Source organism: Panthera uncia (genome assembly GCF_023721935.1).
Source record: "Panthera uncia isolate 11264 chromosome C1 unlocalized genomic scaffold, Puncia_PCG_1.0 HiC_scaffold_3, whole genome shotgun sequence".
Taxonomy (NCBI): domain Eukaryota; kingdom Metazoa; phylum Chordata; class Mammalia; order Carnivora; family Felidae; genus Panthera; species Panthera uncia.
This window is the reverse complement of record NW_026057584.1, coordinates 77,101,175-77,122,152: the sequence shown is the minus strand read 5'-3', so window position 1 is coordinate 77,122,152 and position 20,978 is coordinate 77,101,175. Positions and strand designations below refer to the sequence as shown.

The window sequence follows — 20,978 nt, the reverse complement described above, 5'->3', positions numbered from 1 at the left end:
ATTTTCTAGGAAAATAAAAAAGTATTCCAATATTCCACTTGGCTATAAGGTAAGTATATAAAAATCTTTGAACTAACAATAACTAGCTTGAAATAAAAACACAAAAATATCCTATTCACAATATAACAAATTTTTAGAAGGTAAAATAAATAAAAATAGCTATGATAGCAGTTTATCCCACCTAAATAGAATTTAAAGCAAAAACCAAAATGAAACCAGAGGGACTTCTGTATGGATAAAAAGCAACACACCAAACTTAGCATGCATTTACCAATTTAGTCTTGAAATCACAGCAACAATAAAAAATACAGGGAGAAAAATATGAGATCTTTTCAAGTTAAAGATTTTAAGACACTCCCCCCTTAGGTAGATCAAACAGATGAAAGATACGCCAAGACAAAAGAATCACAAATTAACCTTAAATTAAAAGCACACAAAATATTCCAAAAATCTAATCTTAAAATGAACACAAATGAAGGTTTAGTACAATGCAAACAACAGCTCATAGACTGTGCTTTCTAAAGATTATATGCAAAAAAGTATACTTCATTAAAAAAAAAAAAAAAAAAAAAAGGAAAAAAATGTCACCCAAAGACATGATCCATGAAAGAAAAGAAGTGACTGTCAGAGACTTCATTAAAAATTTCTGTTCTGCCAAAGTCACAGTAAAGAGAATGAAAAGACAAGCCAAAACCTGGGAGAAAACATCTGCAAAGGGCACAGGTGATAAAAATTTAAAAAAACAAAAACAAACAAAAAAACCACCTGTTAACCAGAATATACAACCCTCTCCCCCAACCCCCGCTTTTTGTTTTTTAAAGTTTATTTACTTTGAGAGAGACAGAGAGAGCACGAATGGGGGAGGTGCAGGGAGGGAGAGATCCCAAGCAGGCTCCATGCTGCCAGCGCAGAGCCTGATGTAGGGCTTGAATTCATGAATCTCTGAGATCATGACCTGAGCCAAAACCAAGAGTCAGACACTTAACTGACTGAGCCACCCAGGCACCCCAGAATACACAGAGACCCCTTAAAACTTAGCATTAAGAATACAAACAACCCAATCAAGAAATGGTCAAAGATCTGAACAGATACCTCACCAAAAAAGACATACAGGGGATAAAGAAGCCTATGACAAGATTCTTAACACTGTATATTATTACAAATTAAAATTAACTCCCATTTATTACTGGTGAGAATTCAAAACAGCATAGCCACTTTGGAAGAGAGTTTGGGAGTTTCTTAAAAAACTAAATACATTAAAAAAATTTTTTAATGTTTATTTTTGAGAAAGAGAAAGAGAGTGAGCAAGTGCACACAAGAGAGGGGGACAGAAGATCCAAAGTGGGCTCTGTGATGTGGGGCTCTAACTCACAAACCATGAGATCACGACCTGAGTCAAAGTCGAACACTCAGCTGACAGAGCCACCCAGGTGCCCCAAAAACCAAATACATTTTTACCATATGATCAAGCAAGTATGCTCCTTGGTTATTTATCCAAATGGTTGAAAACTTATGTCCACACAAAGGCCTACTAGTTAATGTTTGTAATAGTTTTAATGATTGCCAAAACGTGGAAGCAAAACTAAGATGTCTTTCAGTAGATGAATGAATAAACTTGTGGCAAGTCCAAACAATGAAATATCATTCACTATTATTGTTACTATTGTATTATTCAGTCCCCAAAAGAAAAAAGGTATTAAGCCACGAAAAAAAAAGCATATTAAATGCATTTAAGTGAATGAAACCATATGATACTCAGAAAAAGTAAAACTATATAGGCAATAAAAAGATCAGTCGTTGCCAGGGGTAAGGGGTGGAAATTTTTAAGGTAGTGAAACTACTCTGTATGCACTGTCCTGACAGATACAACTCACAGAATACAGAACACTGAGACTAAACTCTAATGTAAATTGGACTGTGGGTAATAAAGATACAACTCACAGAATGCAGAACACTGAGACTAAACTCTAATGTAAATTGGACTGTGGGTAATAAAGATGTGTCAATGTAGGATCATTAATTGTAACAAATGTAACACTCTGATGGGAGATGCTGATATGCATCTGTATGCAAGTAAGGGGAGGGGGTATTAAGGAACTCTCTACTTTGTGTTCAATTTTGCTAAGAACCTATAATCGCTCTACAAAACAGTCTATTTAAAACAATCCTAAACCTAGAAACCAAGAAAAACATACCACTTAATACCCTTTTAACAAAGAAGTCAAATGAAGGAAAAAGAAAAGATACTGGGAGCTGAGTGAAATGAAAACTATGTCAAATCTTAAGCAACACAGCTATAGCACTATAAAAAATAAGAATGTGTAACAACCATGAGCTAAGTACTCAAGAAACCAGAAAAAAGGCAACAGAGTAACCAAGAAGGAAATAAAGATGACCTCAGAATAAGCTGAATGGTTGTCCCCTCCAAAATACAAAGTAAAAGCAATGATAGGATTTCTAACTCTATGCTAAATAATTAAATCTCAACAAAGTAGGTACCTGTAAAAACATAAATTAGAAGAAAATTAAAAGTGAAATAGCTCAACAACCACCAGAGAAATTGAAATGGTAATCCAAAATCTCTATCCTCAAAAAATATTAGGCCCAGTTAGTTTTTAGTTGTGTTCTATCAAGCTGTTAAGAAATAAGTTATGCATCATTTATATAAGTTGTTCTAAGGATCAGAAAGGGTTACTACCCAGATAGAAACAACCAAAGTAAGATATTAGAGAATTGAATTCAGAAGGAATTAAATACACAGGTTCACGTATATATACTCTTAACACCCTTAATGAATAACTAGGATTCACTTTAGTAATGCTAAGATGAGATATCAGAAAATATATCTGTACACTTGCACTTTGACCATCTCAACTATGAGTTTTAAAATCCAGTTCATAATGACCTCTCTCTCAGCAAACCAGGAAAAGAAAGCATCAACTTAATAAGGGTCATACATCAAAAAGCTGCAGTAAACATATTAAATAGAGAAATTCAATACATATTTGCCTTGAGAGAGAAAACAAGATAAAGATGACAGTTTATCACTGCTACTACTCACCATAGTACTAGAGGTTCTGGCTGACACAATAAAAGTTGAAATATTAGATATGATGATTAGAAAAACCCGTTATTTGAGGAAGATAGTGTAACACACACAGAAAACCCAAAAAGCAACAGGAGTTCAGCAAACCTCCTGGATGAAGTATAGGAGAAAGATTCGAAATAGCACCAAATCTTATAAAACATCTATAAATTAACAGAATGAGGGATAGACAAGCCTTCAATAGGAAAAACTTAAAGCCGTATTACAAAACAGACAAAAAAACTGACTACCATGTTCACTGATATGACTTAATATTGTAAATACGCCCCACAATCTATAAATTCAATGCAACGCCAATCAAAATACCAAAATTATCTTTTTGGACAACCTGACAAACTGATTAAAAAATTTAGATAGTATAATGTCATTTATAGAAAAAAAATTATATATAAAAAACCTAAAGACTTCACCAAAAAACCTGTTAGAAAGAAATTCAGTAACATTGCAGGGTACAAAAATCTGTTGCATTTCTAAACACGAACAGAGTTAAGAAAAATTAAGAAAAAAAAATTCCATTTATGAATGCACCAAAAATAGTAAAATGTCTAGGAAAAAATGTAAGCAAGGAGGTGAAAGACCTGTACGCTGAAAACTAGGATACTGATAAAAATAACTGAAGACTAAATAAATGGAAAAGATGTTCCATATGCTCATGGATTGAAAACTGATACTGTTCAAATGTCCATACTACATAAAGCAATCTATAGAATCAATGTAATCCCTATCAAAATTCCAATGACACTTTAAAAAAAAATAGAACACACTGTCTTAAAATTTCGATGGAACCACAAAAAGACTGAATAGCTAAAAAGTAATCCGAAGAACAAAGCTGGAGGCATCATGCTCCCTGCTCTCAAACTGTATTACCAAGGTATTGTAATCAAAATAGTATATAGTACTGGCATAAACAAAGATATCTAGATAATATAACAGAATCAAGATCTCAGAAATAAACTTATGTATGGTTGATTTACGACAAAGGAGACAAAAATATACAAGAAAAGGACAGCTGCATGCAAAATAAAACTAACTAGTTAGATTAGTATTTTCCATCATGCATAAAAATCAACCCAAAATGGATTTAGGCTCGAATGTAAGACCTGAAGCCCTAAAACTCCTAGAAAAAAGGCGGCAAAAGCTCCTTGATCATCACTCTTGGCAATCATTTTTTTGGATCTGATTCCACAGCAAACATAACAAAAGCAAAATACACAAGTGGACATCAAACTAAAAACCTCTGGCACAACAAAGGAAATCAACAAAATGAAAAAGCAACCTACTGAATGAGAGAAAAATATTTGCAAAACATGCATATGATAAAGGGCTAACATCCAAAATCTATAAAGACCTCATACAACTTAACAGCAAAAAAACCAAAACAAAACAAAAAAACCCTAAAAATGTGATTAAAAAACAGGCAGAGGATCTGAACATTTTTCCAGAGTAGATATACAGGATGACCAAAAGACTTATGAAAAGATGCTCAACATCACTATCAGGGAAATGCAAATCAAAACCACAATGTGATATCACCTTACATTTGTTAGAATGCTTATTCTCAAAAAGAGATAATAAATGTTAGCCATGATGTGGGGAAAAGGAAATCCTCATGCACCGCTGGTGGGAATGTAAATGCTGTAGCCCCTACAGAAAATAGTATGAAGGCTCTTCAAAAAATTAAAAGTAGAACTACCATACTGTTCAGCTGTTCCACACCTGGGCATTTATTCAAAGAACACAAAATCATTAACTCGAAAAGATTTATGTACCCCTTGGTTCATTGCAGCATTATTATTTACAACAGCCAAGATATGGAAATAACCTAAATGTCCCTAGATGGATGAATGGATAAAGATGTGGTACACACACAAAAATACTATTCAGCCATAAAAAGGATGAAATCTTGCCATTTGCAACAACACAGACGGGCCTTGAAGGCATTATGCTAAGTAAGGATAAGTCAGAGGGAGAAAAATACCTTAAGATCTCACTTACATGCAGAATCTAAAAAACCCAAACTCAGATACAGAGAACAGATTACGTGTGGAGGTTCAAAATCAGTGGAGGGGGTAAACAGGTACAAATCTCCAGTTATTTTAAAATAAGTAGGTTATGGAGATGTAATGCACAACATGGTAATTACTATTAATACTGTGTTGTATATTTGAAGATTAAGAGAGTACATCTTAAAAGTCCTCATCACAAGAACAAAAGATCTGTAACCATGTATAATGACAGATGTTAACTAGATGTATTGTGATCATTTCACAATAGATACAAATATCAAATTATTATGTTGTAAAAAAATAAGCATAAAGAATATAAAGAAATAAGAACAAGAAAAAACACCCAAAAAATCTACACAAAAAATTTCCTAAACTTTTCCCAATACATGCATGTCTGAGGACATGTATCCAAGTGATCACCTATTCAGGAGGGTAGATAGGAGTGAAGATGAAGAATAAAGTGAAAAAATGTGAGGAATCCTCTCAGGATCAATGACAATGACTATCATCTGAAAAATTCAAGTAACTCAAATTTGTGTACCTGAAATCTAATAAGAATTAAAGCAAAAAGAAGTTTTCAAATATACAGTATTTTTAGATGGGAAAATTTAATAGAAAAGTAGAAAATGCCAATTCTCCCAAAACTGAAATGAATTAAATATAATCCCAGATAAAAACACAATTTTGTCTTTTGAGTGTGTGTGGGTATGCGTATACTTACAGATTATTTTTGGAGGGGGATACAAGAATTCATGTACTAACATCCAAAACCATTTAAGGAAATAATGAAAAGAGAAACCATGAAGACTTGTCTTACTAAGTATTAAAGTTATTTTAACTGGAAAACGTGCGAAATTGGATAAAAAACAAATACATACAGCCAATGCAGAAGAAAACTCAGAAACAAATGTCAGAGTATGTACAAATTTAATATATGACAGAAAAGATTCTTCCAATTGAGGGGAAAAGGGGTTTGACAGACAATGGACACAACCAAAACATTAATGGTGGTGGTCCCCTCAAGGTGGAAAAATTTAGGGTGAAATTTACTTTCTTCTTTTTAACTTATGTTTGCTTCTTAATCCCTCAAGTGAGCCTGAATTATTTAAATCAATAGGAAAAACATGCAGCAATCACTAGTCAAAAATACAAAAAGGCACTTACAATGGAAGAATACGACATGGACATTTAAAAACCATTCAACTTTAAAAAACAGAAGATACAAGAAACTTTAAAACATTTAAATAAAGTTCACAATTAAAAGTCTTCCCCCCATATTTAAAATATTAACACATTTATAATCAAGTCACAGCTTTCTGTATTTCCTCAACCATAATATGAGGATAACAGCTACCTCTCAGGACTATTTTGATTAAATGAGATCATACATATGAAGTCTTCTTTCCATTGATCTTTAAGGAATTAAAAAATACAAAAATCAGAGAAAACCTTGAGGCCAAAAGCTATGGCTTTTATCAAGAAGGATAAAATAGGAATCTTTAAGTAAGGCTTTCAAGCTTACATTATTTTCCCAAACATCATAAAAATATGTAACAGAACACCACATACCGAAATATTAACAAAAATAACTGTAACTACTATCTTAAAATCAAGTATGGAGAAAAAGAAATGCAGCATAGAGGTATCATTCTCTCCTTCCCTAAGGGAGGGAAAAGTCAAGCAATTGTGAATATCGTATTGGTCTTTCTGACACAATTAGGGAAGGTACAAGCAAAAAAGTATTTTAAAATTCTGTGTATTAGGAAAAGTTTATGTAAGACTTATAGTAATAAATAAGGGCACACAAATATTTGTATACGAAAGCACGTTCTAATATAAACCTTATGTGAAAATTATTGGTTAATTACTGTGTTCCTACTAGTTCTGTTTCCCTTCTAATCATACCAGGGAAATTCAAATCTTTATAAAATCTGGTATGTATCTGATTCCTTTTTTTCTCATTAAGTCCCATCAAAATTAGATTTTAAGGTAAATCATTCAATTTTTTTTTTTTTTTTAAGTAGGCTTCACGCCCAACATGGGGTCTGAACTCACACCCTTAGGATCAAGACCTGAGCTGAGATCAAGGGTCAGACACTTAACTGAGCTACCCAGGTGCCCCTCAAACAATTTTCCAACCTTTGGCATAGAAAAGAAAAAAAAAAGATTCAACGTTAGTAGATAAACTTTAAAACAGAAATAAGGATCAATGTTGTAGGCTAAAGAAGTATAATGAAATAAATATATTCCAGAGGTACTTACTGCACCAGATGCTGTACCTTTAAAAAAAAAAAAAAGAATATTTACAATGTGATAAATCATACTCTCCTTGAGTGAACAGTTTTAAAGTATTTGTTCATACTATTTCTTCTGCCTTATCCTAGCACACTAAATATAAGGCTGTTCCATGTGACCTATGTGCATGCTCTCTTTTCCACAAAACAAATACTACAGCCTAAAGCATTTTCAGAATAAAGTGGCACTTTGAACCTGCAAAATGAAAACTCACTTGGATCCAGTTTGAGAAGTACTCACAACCTCTGCCTTTTGTTTCTCGTCTTGCTGTTATAGGTGTTTATCTTGACTAATTCCTTTCTCTACTACAGTACTGAAATATAATACGTCAGACTTCAGATTCTATGCTTTAGATTTCTGGCAACTTCCACTATATAAATTCCATACTTGTGGTGTACAATACAGTATCCAGTAGCTACCACACGTCTGCTTAGGTTAAAAATTTTAATAAACATTAAATAAAATAAAAAAATTCAGTTCTTTTGCACTAGCCAATTTCAAGGACTCAGTAATCACATGTGGCTATTGACTACTGTATTCAACAGTACATATTACAGAACATTTCCATCACTGCAGAAAGGTCTATTAGATGGTACTATACTATATTATTATCAAAACCCCTTTAGACATAAGGGGAAATCCCCATTAGTCACCAAGTTCAAATGAATAAGCTTTAACTTTAGAAACTAGTAATTTAAAACTATGTGTAAAAAAGAAAGTAACTATATGTAAAAAGAGAATAAAACAAAGTAAACACACATATATATATACTGAGAACAATCAAAGGAAGCTACTATGGATATCACTGGTAGAGCTAAGGCATTTAAAAAGTAATTAAGAAGAAATTTTATGAGTCTGTTTCTGGCTTACAGACACAGGAAACAAATTGTTGGTTACCAAAGAGGGGAGGGCAAAATAGGCAAACAGGATTAAGAGATACAAACTTCCAGTTGTAAAATAAGGCAATGGAATGAACAGCACAGGAAGTATAGTCAATAATATTATAGTAACTCTGGATGGTGACAAATGGTAACTAGACTTACTATGGGGATCATTTTGTAACGTATTAAAACATCGAATCAAAATGTTCTACAACTAAAACTAACAGATATTGTATATCACTTATACTTCAGTTAAAAAAAAATTTTTTAAGGTAATTTTCCAGGACTATTTAGGCTAATAGTAACAGTAATCAGCTCTAGATATCTAAATAGGCAAAATACCATACTATGTATTTCAGAACATCATTTCAGCTTAAATAAATTTGTGAAGTGTCTTAAAAAGACCAATTATGCCCCATATAAACCTGCAGAAAAGCACAACATGGTGCATTTTAAATGTTTCAAACCATGTTTAAAACAAGAAATGTTTTGGCATAATCATGGAATAAAGCTCAGCATCTGTAAAACCAATTTATCTGGAACATTATTTATTCATAGATAATTGAGGCATTACTATTATATATGGAAAGTACACTAGGTGAAAGAAACAGTTATTGATAACTGGCTGGTTTACCACAAGGTTTACAAACTCCAGTGGCTACAAGGATGAAGTAGTCCAGAAGGCCAATGAGAGTTGGCCTTCATATCTAAAGGAAGGAGTTACTACCTCATTCCACAATGTTTGCGGAGTACAAGTATGGGCTCAACCAGAATTTCTCATTCAAATATTCTCTGATTACCTACTGTGTTCATAAGGACCACTGTCAACAATGAATATTCAGATAATCCCATTTTTCAAGATAAATTCAAATTTTTGTGTAAAAAGATACATTTAATTCTTACATAAGGCCCACAGACTTTAAATGTTGTCAACTAATTATAAAACTTAAAAACATTTGGGTAAAGAGTAACTGTAGACCAAATCTGGTCCCAGGACTCCAGATCTAGTAATTTTTTATGGATTGAATTATGAATGCTACCCCTGTTTCCCACGGCTTAAAAAAAAAGAAAAAATAATCAGGAGTTAATCATAAAGCCCCAAGAGACACTGCTTTTATTACTTATTATAATAATACGATAGCTACTGTTCAAATGAAGTTTAATATTTAAACCATAAATGGCATACATACCAGCTGCTACATCCATATTATTTACTCCTGGCTGTAAGAAAAAAAAATGAAATTAGTAATATTCACCTGTTTAAACTATATTTTATATATGTTCCTCATAAAGCACAATCAGTCCCCTTTATGTATAATTCTCAAGCCACTGATTCAAAGTTTCTCAGTAAGTTTCAGTGGTATTAGTTCCCTGAGCTTGCTATAAACTGTAAAAGCACCAATAACTTGGGGCTACTGAAGCACTTTAACCTAAGTGTTTTATTTATGTGATCATCAGTTACATATAGTTCCACAACCCTTTACCCACAATTCTGAAACAGAAAAAGCTCTAAAAACCAAATTTTTTCAAGTTTCAAATCAACACTCATTAGAGTGGCAAAATCTGCCCTGAATGACACGAGCTCTTTGTCTTTATTTATCCCACCCCAGACAGAATATCCCTAAGATACTGCTACAGAAATATTGTGTTCGAAATTATAAGACATTGTCCAAACACCCTGAGGGAAACCTTTATATGATATATAGCGTACACAAAGTACAATTTTACAATATTAAACCACTTAAGAATATATTTGGCCCAAGGGTTTTGGATAAGACCTTTGCAAACTTACCACCCCAGTAGAGTATGCCACATCTACTCATTACAACCACTAGACTACCAGGTAATAAATGTTATGCTCATATGAATATAATAATGATATACATATTGCTATACAATTCAATAAGGGTGAAAAGGCTGTCAAGCATTTTCTAAGTAATGTGCCATCACTGAAGTCTCATGTAAGATAAATTTCGAATAAAACCTTCTGATTTCTAAATCTAGGATTGAGTACTAAATCCCACTACATCAATTTTTAATTAACACTCCATAAAGCAAATGTCTACTCTTTAAGATTAAAATGCTACCAGACCAGGGGCAGGGTGGCTCAGTGGACTAAGTATCTGACTCTTGATTTTGGCTTAGTTCATGATCTCATAGTTGTCAGATCGAGCCCCATGTTGGGCTCTGCTCTGGGCAGGGAGCCTGCTTAAGATGTTCTCTCTCCTTGTCTGCCCCTGCCCTTCTTGGGCACAACTGTTTGCACGCATGTGTGCTCTCTCTCTCTCCCTTCCCCCCTCGGCCCCCCAAAATGCAACCAAACCAATAAAATGCTTCTACTGGATAGGATATACTTCTTAGTTATTCTACTCTTGTTTAACATAGATTAAAAACTAAAGATTACACGTAAGTACAGGAAAAAATGTGAATGTCTATCACTGAAGAACCTAAAAAAATAAAAGCCCACTGTAATTCCCATTTTGTGTTACAGTACTCAAGACATACTTAAAAAGCTAACATGACAGCCTATAAAAAATTATATATAGCATGTTATGTCACATATAAAAGTGGTAAAAGCAGTCAAAACATCACAGAAAATAATCACTTTTACTGGATTACCGGTAAGGCAGGCTGCATGGAAGCTTGAGACATATGAGACATCATCATTCCAGGCATTACTGAAGACATCATTCCAGGCATCTAGAATAAAAGTAAAAAAAGGTTACTATATAAAACCAAAGCATTTAACAGGACTTTAAGAATCTATCTGGTTATCAAAGTTAATATGTACACCTCAAGATTTAAACCCAATTAACACTATTATTACATGAATAGTATGCTTAGTAAGTGCTTGTTGAATGAATGAAGTATTTTATCAATGAGCTATTTTAATATTTGCCATAATTTATATGTATAGTTATAATTATTTTAACAAATAAACTTAAAAGTTTGCACTTTTATTTCCAATGTAAATTTGAGAATATTAACGTCCTTTTAATTTTAACTCCTCACTCATGTTTTTCTCCCTTCTTCGGAGCGATACAAAAATTTTTTCTATTTCTCACCTTTGACTTTTAATATCTGTAGTAAATAAATTTTACAGTAATCTGGCTCTTTAAAAAATTCTAGATCAAAGGTACTTAAAATTCAATGACTATAAAAAATATGTAAAAAACCCCAAACTTTAGACATAAATCACCTATGCCTTCTCTTGAAAAGAAAAACTTAATAAAGCACATAAACGAATATCTGAAGAAAGAAAATACTAGTTTTGGAGGTTAATCTAGCCTACCAATGTCTGCCATCCAAAACTATGAATGAACCTTTACTACTAAAAATGAATAAAAAAAACGTGGATTAACATAAATTTCCAAGGGATTTTGACCCAATAGTCATCCATATTAGTATAATCCCACATTATAACTTTGATTGTAACAGGAATAAATCTAAGAAAAACATGGAGGGGGATAAAAATCGTATATAATAATCACAGGTACTGGAACACAGTAAGTAGGTATTCAGTTTCAAATTAAATGAAAATTGGGAGAAATAGGAAATACAAGTATATTGGTCAACAGGTACATATGAAGTCTACTAAAGGTAATGACACTTGTATACTGAATTTTATTATTTGAGAAAATCAAATCAGAGCAAAACGAGGCTAAAGTACCATTAAAATGAAGTATCATTGTATTAATGGATTAAAAAACAAACAAAAAGGTTTTCTGTTCCTTAAAATACCCTTAAAATTGCTTAAACATCATGAAACAAGAACCTGACAGAAAACATGTGACCAGTACTTGGAATAGATGGTGAAATTAACAGTTGGAAAAAAAAAAAAAGGTTCAGAATTTGAAAACAAAAGTACAAGCTTCCACTACCCAGGCTGAAAGAATTAGAGAAATAATTATACATTAAGAGAAAAAAACATAGCAATCAAATGAGAACTAGGCTTGTTCCCTCCTTGCCCTACTCCCAACAATATATACTCACACCTAATTTTACTTTAGGTTAATAGCAATGTAGTTTTGCATTCTTAAAGTACTAAGTAACTGATTATGAGAGGAAGCATACTGGGCAACAGAGAGAAACAGCCTGGTACTTAAAATGGTCTATATATAAAATCCAAAGCTGTCAACATATCGAAAAATTAGAATTCTAAGCTAAATTGAAAAGTTGAACTTTGAAAACTTGGGAAAGAAGTATTTTCTCATAACAATTAAAGACATTAAGTGGGGTAAAATCTCCATCATGTAACAGAACACTTCCACATGATAGCAGTACAAATGAATCTAATTTCAATTTGAAATACTCTTGACTTCAGAAGACAGTGATCAAATCCCATTTAAAAACCAAGGGACAAAAATCCTTACATATAACAAAAGTTGACTAGAACAGACCAGTGACACTTAAAGCAAACAATATTTGAAAACCATTAAACAGTCTGACAGAGTTCTCAATTGTTTTTCTTCCCACACTTCAAATCTTAAAACAGCTAGAAAATTTGCGTTTAGACTAAAACTCATGGAATTGATTATAGAGTGAGATTTAGTGTTAAATAAAAAGCTAAATTCTCCCTCAACATCTCTGTGAATTCTGAGGGGCAACTAGTTAGGCTTGTTCAACTGGACAAACACTGGAAAGATTCTTAAATTACGTACAACTGAGCATCTGAAAGTAAACAGATTATTAATGTAATTTTAGACAAAGCCTGTGGTATTTTAAATATGAAGCTAAAGAACAAAAAAATACGAAATATACTACATTCTTATGAAAAGCTATTGTAAGTATTAGACAAAATAAAAACTCTTCCAGACCCCTGAGCATCACAAAAAGCCTGTTCCCCAAAGCGTAAAGAATCTACTTTGTGGAAATGTTACGATTTCCTTTTTTAAACATTAATTTTAGGATACACATAATATGGGGATATATGTTTCAACTCATCTGGATTCTTCCAGAGGATTTGTGTTAACTTAGGCCAGTCATTGGCAGCCCCATCAACATGATACCATTTAAAATTTCTAAGTTAACAATATTTTGTTTTATACAAACTGATCCAGGTTGCAAGCTTATGAGATTTCTGGTTCAAATCCTCAGAAGTGACTTTTCCCTCCCTCGGCCCAATAACCAAAGTTGAGGCATTCAGAAGTTACTTTGTTGTCCCTCTGCAGGTTTACTTCTTGCTTCACATGAAGGGACTAAACAGCCCCTTGGTCTCCCAGCTTTATCTGAAGAGTATTTTAGACTTCTCATTAGGTTTTTTTTCTAAGGGCACATCATATAATGGAGTATCTTACCACTAATAGCATCTTAAGTTCAATGAAAATAGGATGTTGACTCAAAATAGTTGAAGGGAAAATTCTTAACACAGTTGCTACAACGATGCCACTATGAATTCCATCAGCTAGATCATTCTTGAAGCTACAAAGCAATAGTTCATGTAAGCTTAATGAAAAGTACACTAGAAAATCACAGTCATGTAGAGCTTCACAAATTTCAATTTAAGCTATTTTTGAGAATATATTATTATAATTACAAAATTTTAGTTATTAGGAAACAGAAGAAAATGGAATGGTAGAACACATACATGTGAGCCATAAATTAAATTGTCTAAAATATTAAATATCTGAATTTTATGGACACTTTGACACTTCTTAAAACCAAAATTAATTCAGATATTCTACTTGGCATACTTTATTCATAAACGGCCATTTGTGTATATATACTATATAAAAATTTTTCTATGCATATTTCTATTCTTTTAATAACAAGTTTAATCATTTATCACAATGTCCTCAGAAGAAATACCAGTGTGAAAAAAAAAAAACAAGTAGAAACTAGGGAGCACTGCACAATCTGCTCATTCTTAGCATCCCAATTTGGGAAGTTCCTAATGTTAGATAAAATCAAGCCTGTTTCATTCTTTACCAGATATTTTTAAAATTAAAGGTAAAGTAATAAAAGCAATTCCATCGACGCTACAACACATTAGTTGCTCAAAATGTAAACTAAATTAGCCCAGTTGTTTTATGATATCAAAACAAATTGAAGATCTTCACGTGGGCACTTCAAAAATTCTTTTCTTCATTATTATTTCCTGAAGATTTTCCTGCTGGAAAGAAATCACACAACCTAAGCTATTTTTGTCTAAAAATTAACTTTTTAAATCTTGTTGATTATTCAAAACCATTCTTTCTGCAAACCTGAAGTTGCAAATTGATTATCTAAAAAGTTAGATTGCTCTTTTTAAAAAGTATACTTTAATGTTTATTCATTTTTGAGAGAGAGAGAGAGAGACAGAGTGCAAGCAGGGCAGGAGCAGAGAGAAAGGGAGACATAGAATCCGAAGCAGGCTCCCAGGCAGGGGCAGAGAGAGAGGGAGACACAGAATCCGAAGCAGGCTCCCGGCTCTGAGCTGTCAGCACAGAGCTCGACGCGGATCTCGAACTCACAAGCCGTGAGATCATGACCTGAGCTGAAGTCGGACGTCTAACCGACTGAGCCACTCAGGCACCCCATAAAAAGTTAAATTGCCTTTTTATTTGGTTCCTCTTAAATGTGGTGTTAAAGTCAAATTCCACAAATAAGTACACAGAGGGTATTAAGTCTTATACTTAAAAACCATGATCCTTTATACCACTAACTTACCTTATGAATGAATGCAAAAAATTAATCAGTGAAAAACTGTAAAAACTACATCTCTGAATGTAAGCAGATATTCATTTGATTAGAAATAAATAGAAATACTTCTGTTTAAAAAGTATATCCTTAACAACCCAAAATAATAAGTAGCTGCATTTTGGGACAATTATTTAACTTAAGTCCTCTTCATCTACAATTATATATAAATTCAAGACATTTGTCATTTTCTGAGATTACATTTAGATGAACAAAAAATAGACTACACTTGCACAAACTGGAATAGAACCTTACCATTCATGACGTTTCATTAATTTTAGGATACACATAATATAGATATATATGTTTCAACCCATCTGAATTTTTTTGAGATGATTTGTGTCAACTTAGGCCAGTCACTTGGCAGCACCATCAGTATGAAACCATTAAAAATCTAATAATTTAATTGCCAGGATTTAGGTTGCTAAATTCTCTCAACCTGGATAGTTTAGAATTGCTGAAGTATACGCTATTCCTTCAGAATCTAAGGAGGTTAGCTTAATGACATAATCTCCTACTGCTATACAAGGAAGCAGTCTAGTATAGCTATGAAGTCTAGAGTGAGACTACCAGAATTCCTATCCAGCATGGCCATTTACCAGCTGTGTGATCTTGGGCTAATTTACATAACCTATCTGGGCCTCAATTTTCTCCTTGTAACCTGGGGGAAAATAGCACTCATCTATTAAGACTGCTATAGGGATCAAATGGAACAATGCATGGAAGGTGCACAGAACAGTGCTCTATAAATACAGCTGTTTTATTACAACTGCTCTCCTTCAAACAAGATCATCAAAGTTTCTCTTATATTGCCCAGTCTCTCATCTATTCCCTATTAGATCGGCACCTCGGTTCTTTAAGGATACCTAGTAAATAATGTAAAATCATCATCTTTGCTAGGAATCAACATGTGTAATAAGGCAATCCATTTTGAGCATCAAATTTAGTGCTGGCTCTGCAATGTCACTGGACAAATTACTTCATTCACGGAGCCTTACTACTGCCATCTATAAATCAGACATTCATCCTGTAGCCAACTCACTTTTCAGAGTCAAAAGGATCAAATCTCTCAAAGTTATATACAAAGATGGTGCTAGAATTACAATCCTAATACAGATTAGGCATCACCACCCTATTTCCTAAAACCTTAAAAGAAAATTATGTGCAAAAGGGCAAGTAAATAGTTTACTATCTCTTACTAAACTCCAAACTTAAATGAGGGCAAAGAAAATATAAAGAAAACTACTGGGTATGGATATATGACACAAAAACTTAAAAATAGAGTTGAATGAAAATAAACTAATTTTAATTTTTAAAAAGCTCTAAACACAGACTAGGGTTACAAACAAACTGTGATGTCTCAAGTCATACAGAATTATATTTTAAAACTTCCTTTAAAAAGTCACCCAAGCCTTCTTTCAAACATAAACCATCTGGTATTCAAGTATAGAGGGACATACAACTGTTACTATCTCCTACCCCTTTAAACTAGGTTCAGTTTTGTAACTAGTTAAATTAGTCCTTTAAAGTAGATTTAACCTAGAGTCCTTTAAACTAGATTCAGTTTTGTAACTAGTTAAATTATTACAGATTGTTTATATGAAACTTTATTTTTTAGTTTTCTCTCAACTGTGGGCATCTTTACAACAAAGAGCACATCTCATTTGTGTACGTATTATTGGTGCAGAGGACAGGTACACAGACACAGCAGAAACTCAACCTGTATTAGTCAACTTTATGACCAATTCTTATTTCTGTATAGGAGAGAGAAATTTTCCATTGTATTTAACAAATATATGCTAACAAATACATAATGACCTCAAAATTACTGAAAAATAAAAATCACCTTTCAGAGAATTAACTATTTTCTTGTATCACATGGCCAAAGAAACTATACCAAGTCTATGTTTCTGAACAGAAACTTAATATTCATCCATGAATCAAAAGATAATTAAAAAAAATCTTAACCTCAACAGAAGATCAGGACCTAACAAGTAAAATTATGTTTGTATTGTAATGAGAACATTTTTTTTAAGTCTAAGATAAATGAGTTTTAAGCAGGGCGGGGGGGGGGGGGGGATCAAAGCTGAAGATAAAGCAAACTATCTGTCAACTCAAAACAGTCCTCACTTGCTGGCAGGTTTACTCTTTTAACAGACATGGCTAGCAGCATCACCCAGATTTGGAGAAGATTCAGGTTTCCACTTTCGGTGTACTGTACACCAAGTAAAAAAGAAGCAATTAGAAGCAGGTTTTCTTTCAAACCCATCATGCAAAACATCATTATCTTTAGTAACCACTAACCACAATTTATTTTTCTTTAATAAGCAAAAGAAATGTATGATTACTTGACCAGAGAAAGAAAACAAATATAAAAGATTCATCTCCACAAAACTTCCAAATGTCTGGAGTAACACGACAGCCATCAGTTAGAAGATGAGAAAATCAAGCGTGTGAGGAATGCCTGTAAGTTTTCAGTACAGGATATATAGATTCATTTTAACATCACAGCCAGAAGACTTAAATGCTTATCGACTAAAAGTAATATGAAGGTATGGTAAAAGAAAGAATGAAAGATTAACAACTTCCATATGAGACAGTTATCTACTCATTCTTTCATAAACCTTCAACTTACCTCTATTATTTCTCTACATAAAAACCAAACATCCTAGTACAGAGTTATAGGACATATACACACAGCTACCAAATCTTTACCTAGTTATTGATATACAATTTCATGATTCTAAGTCATGTCACAGACCTTTCTAACAAACCCAATTAAAAGTCAACCTGTTAACCTGTTGAGATTTGTTCTCTTTCCTTTTTAATCCTGTTACTCAATGAATACATTTGTTGCACTCTACAATGCTTCATTCATGTCTGTTAATACTAATTTGGATGTTGCCTTTTCCTCCTAAAGACCAGACTAAATGAATAAACAGCCCCAATAATAGCATTTCTCACAAAATGCTAATTCCATGCAACATTAATTCCATGCAATGTGCTAGACAAAGCAAAATAAACATGTAACAGGGAGGTAAAGAAGGCTGGGGAGGTGGGGGAGCAGAAGATGGTAAAATAAAACCAAGAAACACTGAGAAAAATGGTTTCAGAAGGCTTCTGCAAGACTTCTCAACATCTTTAGAATACTGTGCCCTTGAATGTCAAAGGCAGAAGAGGGGTACAGTTCATTTTTTCCACACTTACAGTCTTTTTAGAGGTCTGCAAATATTCTCCATACTTACAAACACTACTCTAGCTAAGGGTTTTGAATAGGTAAGTTCATATTTAACTGAAATACTATCTAAAGAAAATAGTATCATTAGTAAATCCATCAAAATCTAACCACATACACACAGCCGAGAAGTTATATAAACACATTAGTTCTAGCTCAATCTATTTTTTTAAAAAAATTACTTGCCTGGATAACGTAAATGCATATAGAAAGTTACTGAGATTCAACAATCATGAGCAAATAACTTAAAAAAAAAAAAAGGCTTTCTGTCACTTACTAACATTCAATTCAATGGCATGGATTCTCTAAATACCCAAAAGTAAAGGTAATTCAAAACCAATAGGAACAAATCAATTGGTCAAATCAGCCAGAAAAACCTAAGACACCCAACACTATGGATTTCTCTGGAAGGCCTATATTCCAAATCATTTTCCCTTAGGGTATGGAAAAATTAACTTCTTAAAAAAACGATCAATAAAATCATACTGATAGAAATATATTTGCTTATAATTTAAAATAAAAGGAAATAAATATTTTTGCTTTATTCACCAAACAAAAATTATTTACTTCACTTTATCTTCCATTTTTATCAAATGAAAAAGCAACTGTAGAGAGGCATACACTAAGAAGTGGTAACAATGTAAAGTCACAAGTAACCACTGAAAATAGTCACATGTAACAACTACTATCTTCAAGGCCTATAATGTAGGAAAGAGTATGTTTTTGTTTCATTCATTCAACAAGTATTTTACTGAGCACCCATGCTGTGCCAAGAACTGTGCTCAGCACCTGTGGACTTCTTAAAAAGTAGAAAACACAGGTCCTGCCCTCTAAGAGCTTAAAGTCTATTACTTGCTGGAAAGACAGAGCAATTAAACCATTAAACAAAACAAATCAAAACTAAATCCCCAAATAACCAAAATAGTAAGAGTTGTGGGCAGATTTCATAGGATTTTATTTTAATATTTTGAAGGGGAGGTGTATGCTGGACAAAGTTATTGCTGAGGATCTTTGAGAGAAAGCAGAACTTGAAATGGTAGAACTTAGGTAAGAGAAGTTCATGGTGGTAGTGAGCTGTGGGCAGGAGGGCATGAACACCATGAGCTCAGTCATGAACTGATTCAATCACCCAAGATATAAAAAGACCAGCCTGGTTTCAAATTAGGGAGTGTGAAGACATGCAGCTCAGAATCATGCACTGAACTGTACTATGGGAGAGTCTTGAAAGTTAAATTGTGAAATTTAGACATTATACAGGTACAGAAAAACACTGGAGGTTCTTGGGCAAGGAGACAACACGCTGAAATCTAAAAGAATTTGAGGGGGCAGCTTAAAGCAAAAACAAACAAAAAACAAAACAAAAAAGCAACAACAAAAACAAAAAAATCCTAAAAGTTAAGAGCATCTTGGGCATGAGAGTGTAACTGCTTGGGTCCAGATGGCAGCAGGAATGGACTCAAGATCTGTTAAAGCCTGTCTTACTCAATTTAAGGACAAGAAAATCAAACTCATTTGTAAAAAGCAATGATTCATTTATCAATTTATTGAATAGAGCCCAAAAAGTAATGAATAATTAGAATTAGGGAGGCACTACTAAAAGTATTGTTACTTCCACATCAACCCATAATATCTCATACATATCACCTACTCTTCTTATCAAATGATCTGAATTGAACCATAGGTTGTTAGAGCTGAAAAAGTTTAGTCTTTTACTCTACTTTTCTCATTAAAAGAAAAATAAAAAATTAAAAAAAGAAAAAAAGAGCCAGCTTGAAGGACTTTCAGTGAAGGCAAAATCACCTGTGATAAAGGAAGGACTTGCATGTCCTTTGTGTACAAAGAACAACAAAAATTAGATGTGAAAACATTTTAAAAGCAAAACATTACTTACTATATAAGTAGAAGATGGCCTCACATATAATCACATCTTAAGGCAAATCTCTACTGCAAATTTTTGAGTACTGCCAGCAAGCAGGGAAATTATTTATAATGGTTTTTTTAACCAGTGATAAACCATTATTTAATTTCCATATTATTTAAAGGTTACACAACTTTCAAGGTCCCTTCCAGCTGTTAAGATTCTATAATCCTGTAAAAGCAGAAGAACAACCTTCCCACATGAAGTTAACATACAGTAAGAGGCAAATTTAACCTATACAACAGATAACTGATACAAACTTGAAAGAAATGCACTTTTTAGTACTAATAGATTCAGCCTGAATTCTAAAAGGGGCACTGTACGTTATCTCCTGAATAAAAACAAATAAAAAAACTCTTTAAGAAAACCATAATACTCCTTTAACCTGTAACTTGATGCATCAAAAAAATTACGACTTCTGGCTCCGTAGGTGGGTATTCTGTCCAGTCAGCATACTATTTTACAAACAAGTTTTAAAATTTCACGTCATGTTCACTAACATTCCAAAGACCAGAATCATTTAGCAAGTAAGACTGGCACCAATTTTCATCTTCAGCTGGTCCCAGAATGAGGTATTAATGTGAACTAGGCAATATACATGAAGGTTCCATAACCTTCAGTCCCAAAGTCTAAATCTGTAAATTGACTTTTTAAAATTGAATGGCAGAACCCTACCAACTTTGTGTCACCACACTGAACTACATAGGCACCCTACTGTTTCTCATTATCTTCTGACCATTAATATCTCTAAGTGGGAAGACAGAAGAGATGATATGCAGAAAAAAGATCAATTTTGCTAATTAGCAACTTTTATCTTTAAGGTAGTTGCTTACAGGGCTTTAAATTAGATTTCTAGATT

The 20,978-nt window shown here is 33.1% G+C and overlaps 1 protein-coding gene across 10 annotated transcripts in view; it reads right to left on the bottom strand.

Annotated features, from left to right (window-relative positions):
• The window catches only part of PRPF40A (pre-mRNA processing factor 40 homolog A), a 53,462-nt gene that overhangs the window by 28,462 nt on the left and 4,022 nt on the right, over positions 1 to 20,978 (bottom strand). For all 10 annotated transcript variants that reach the window (XM_049615640.1, XM_049615631.1, XM_049615632.1 and 7 more), the window contains 3 exons: positions 10,908 to 10,988; positions 9,479 to 9,509; positions 7,375 to 7,391 (listed from right to left, as the gene is read on the bottom strand). In XM_049615640.1, coding sequence (XP_049471597.1) covers positions 7,375 to 7,391; positions 9,479 to 9,509; positions 10,908 to 10,988 — 129 coding nt within the window. The remainder of the gene's footprint in view (positions 1 to 7,374; positions 7,392 to 9,478; positions 9,510 to 10,907; positions 10,989 to 20,978) is intronic.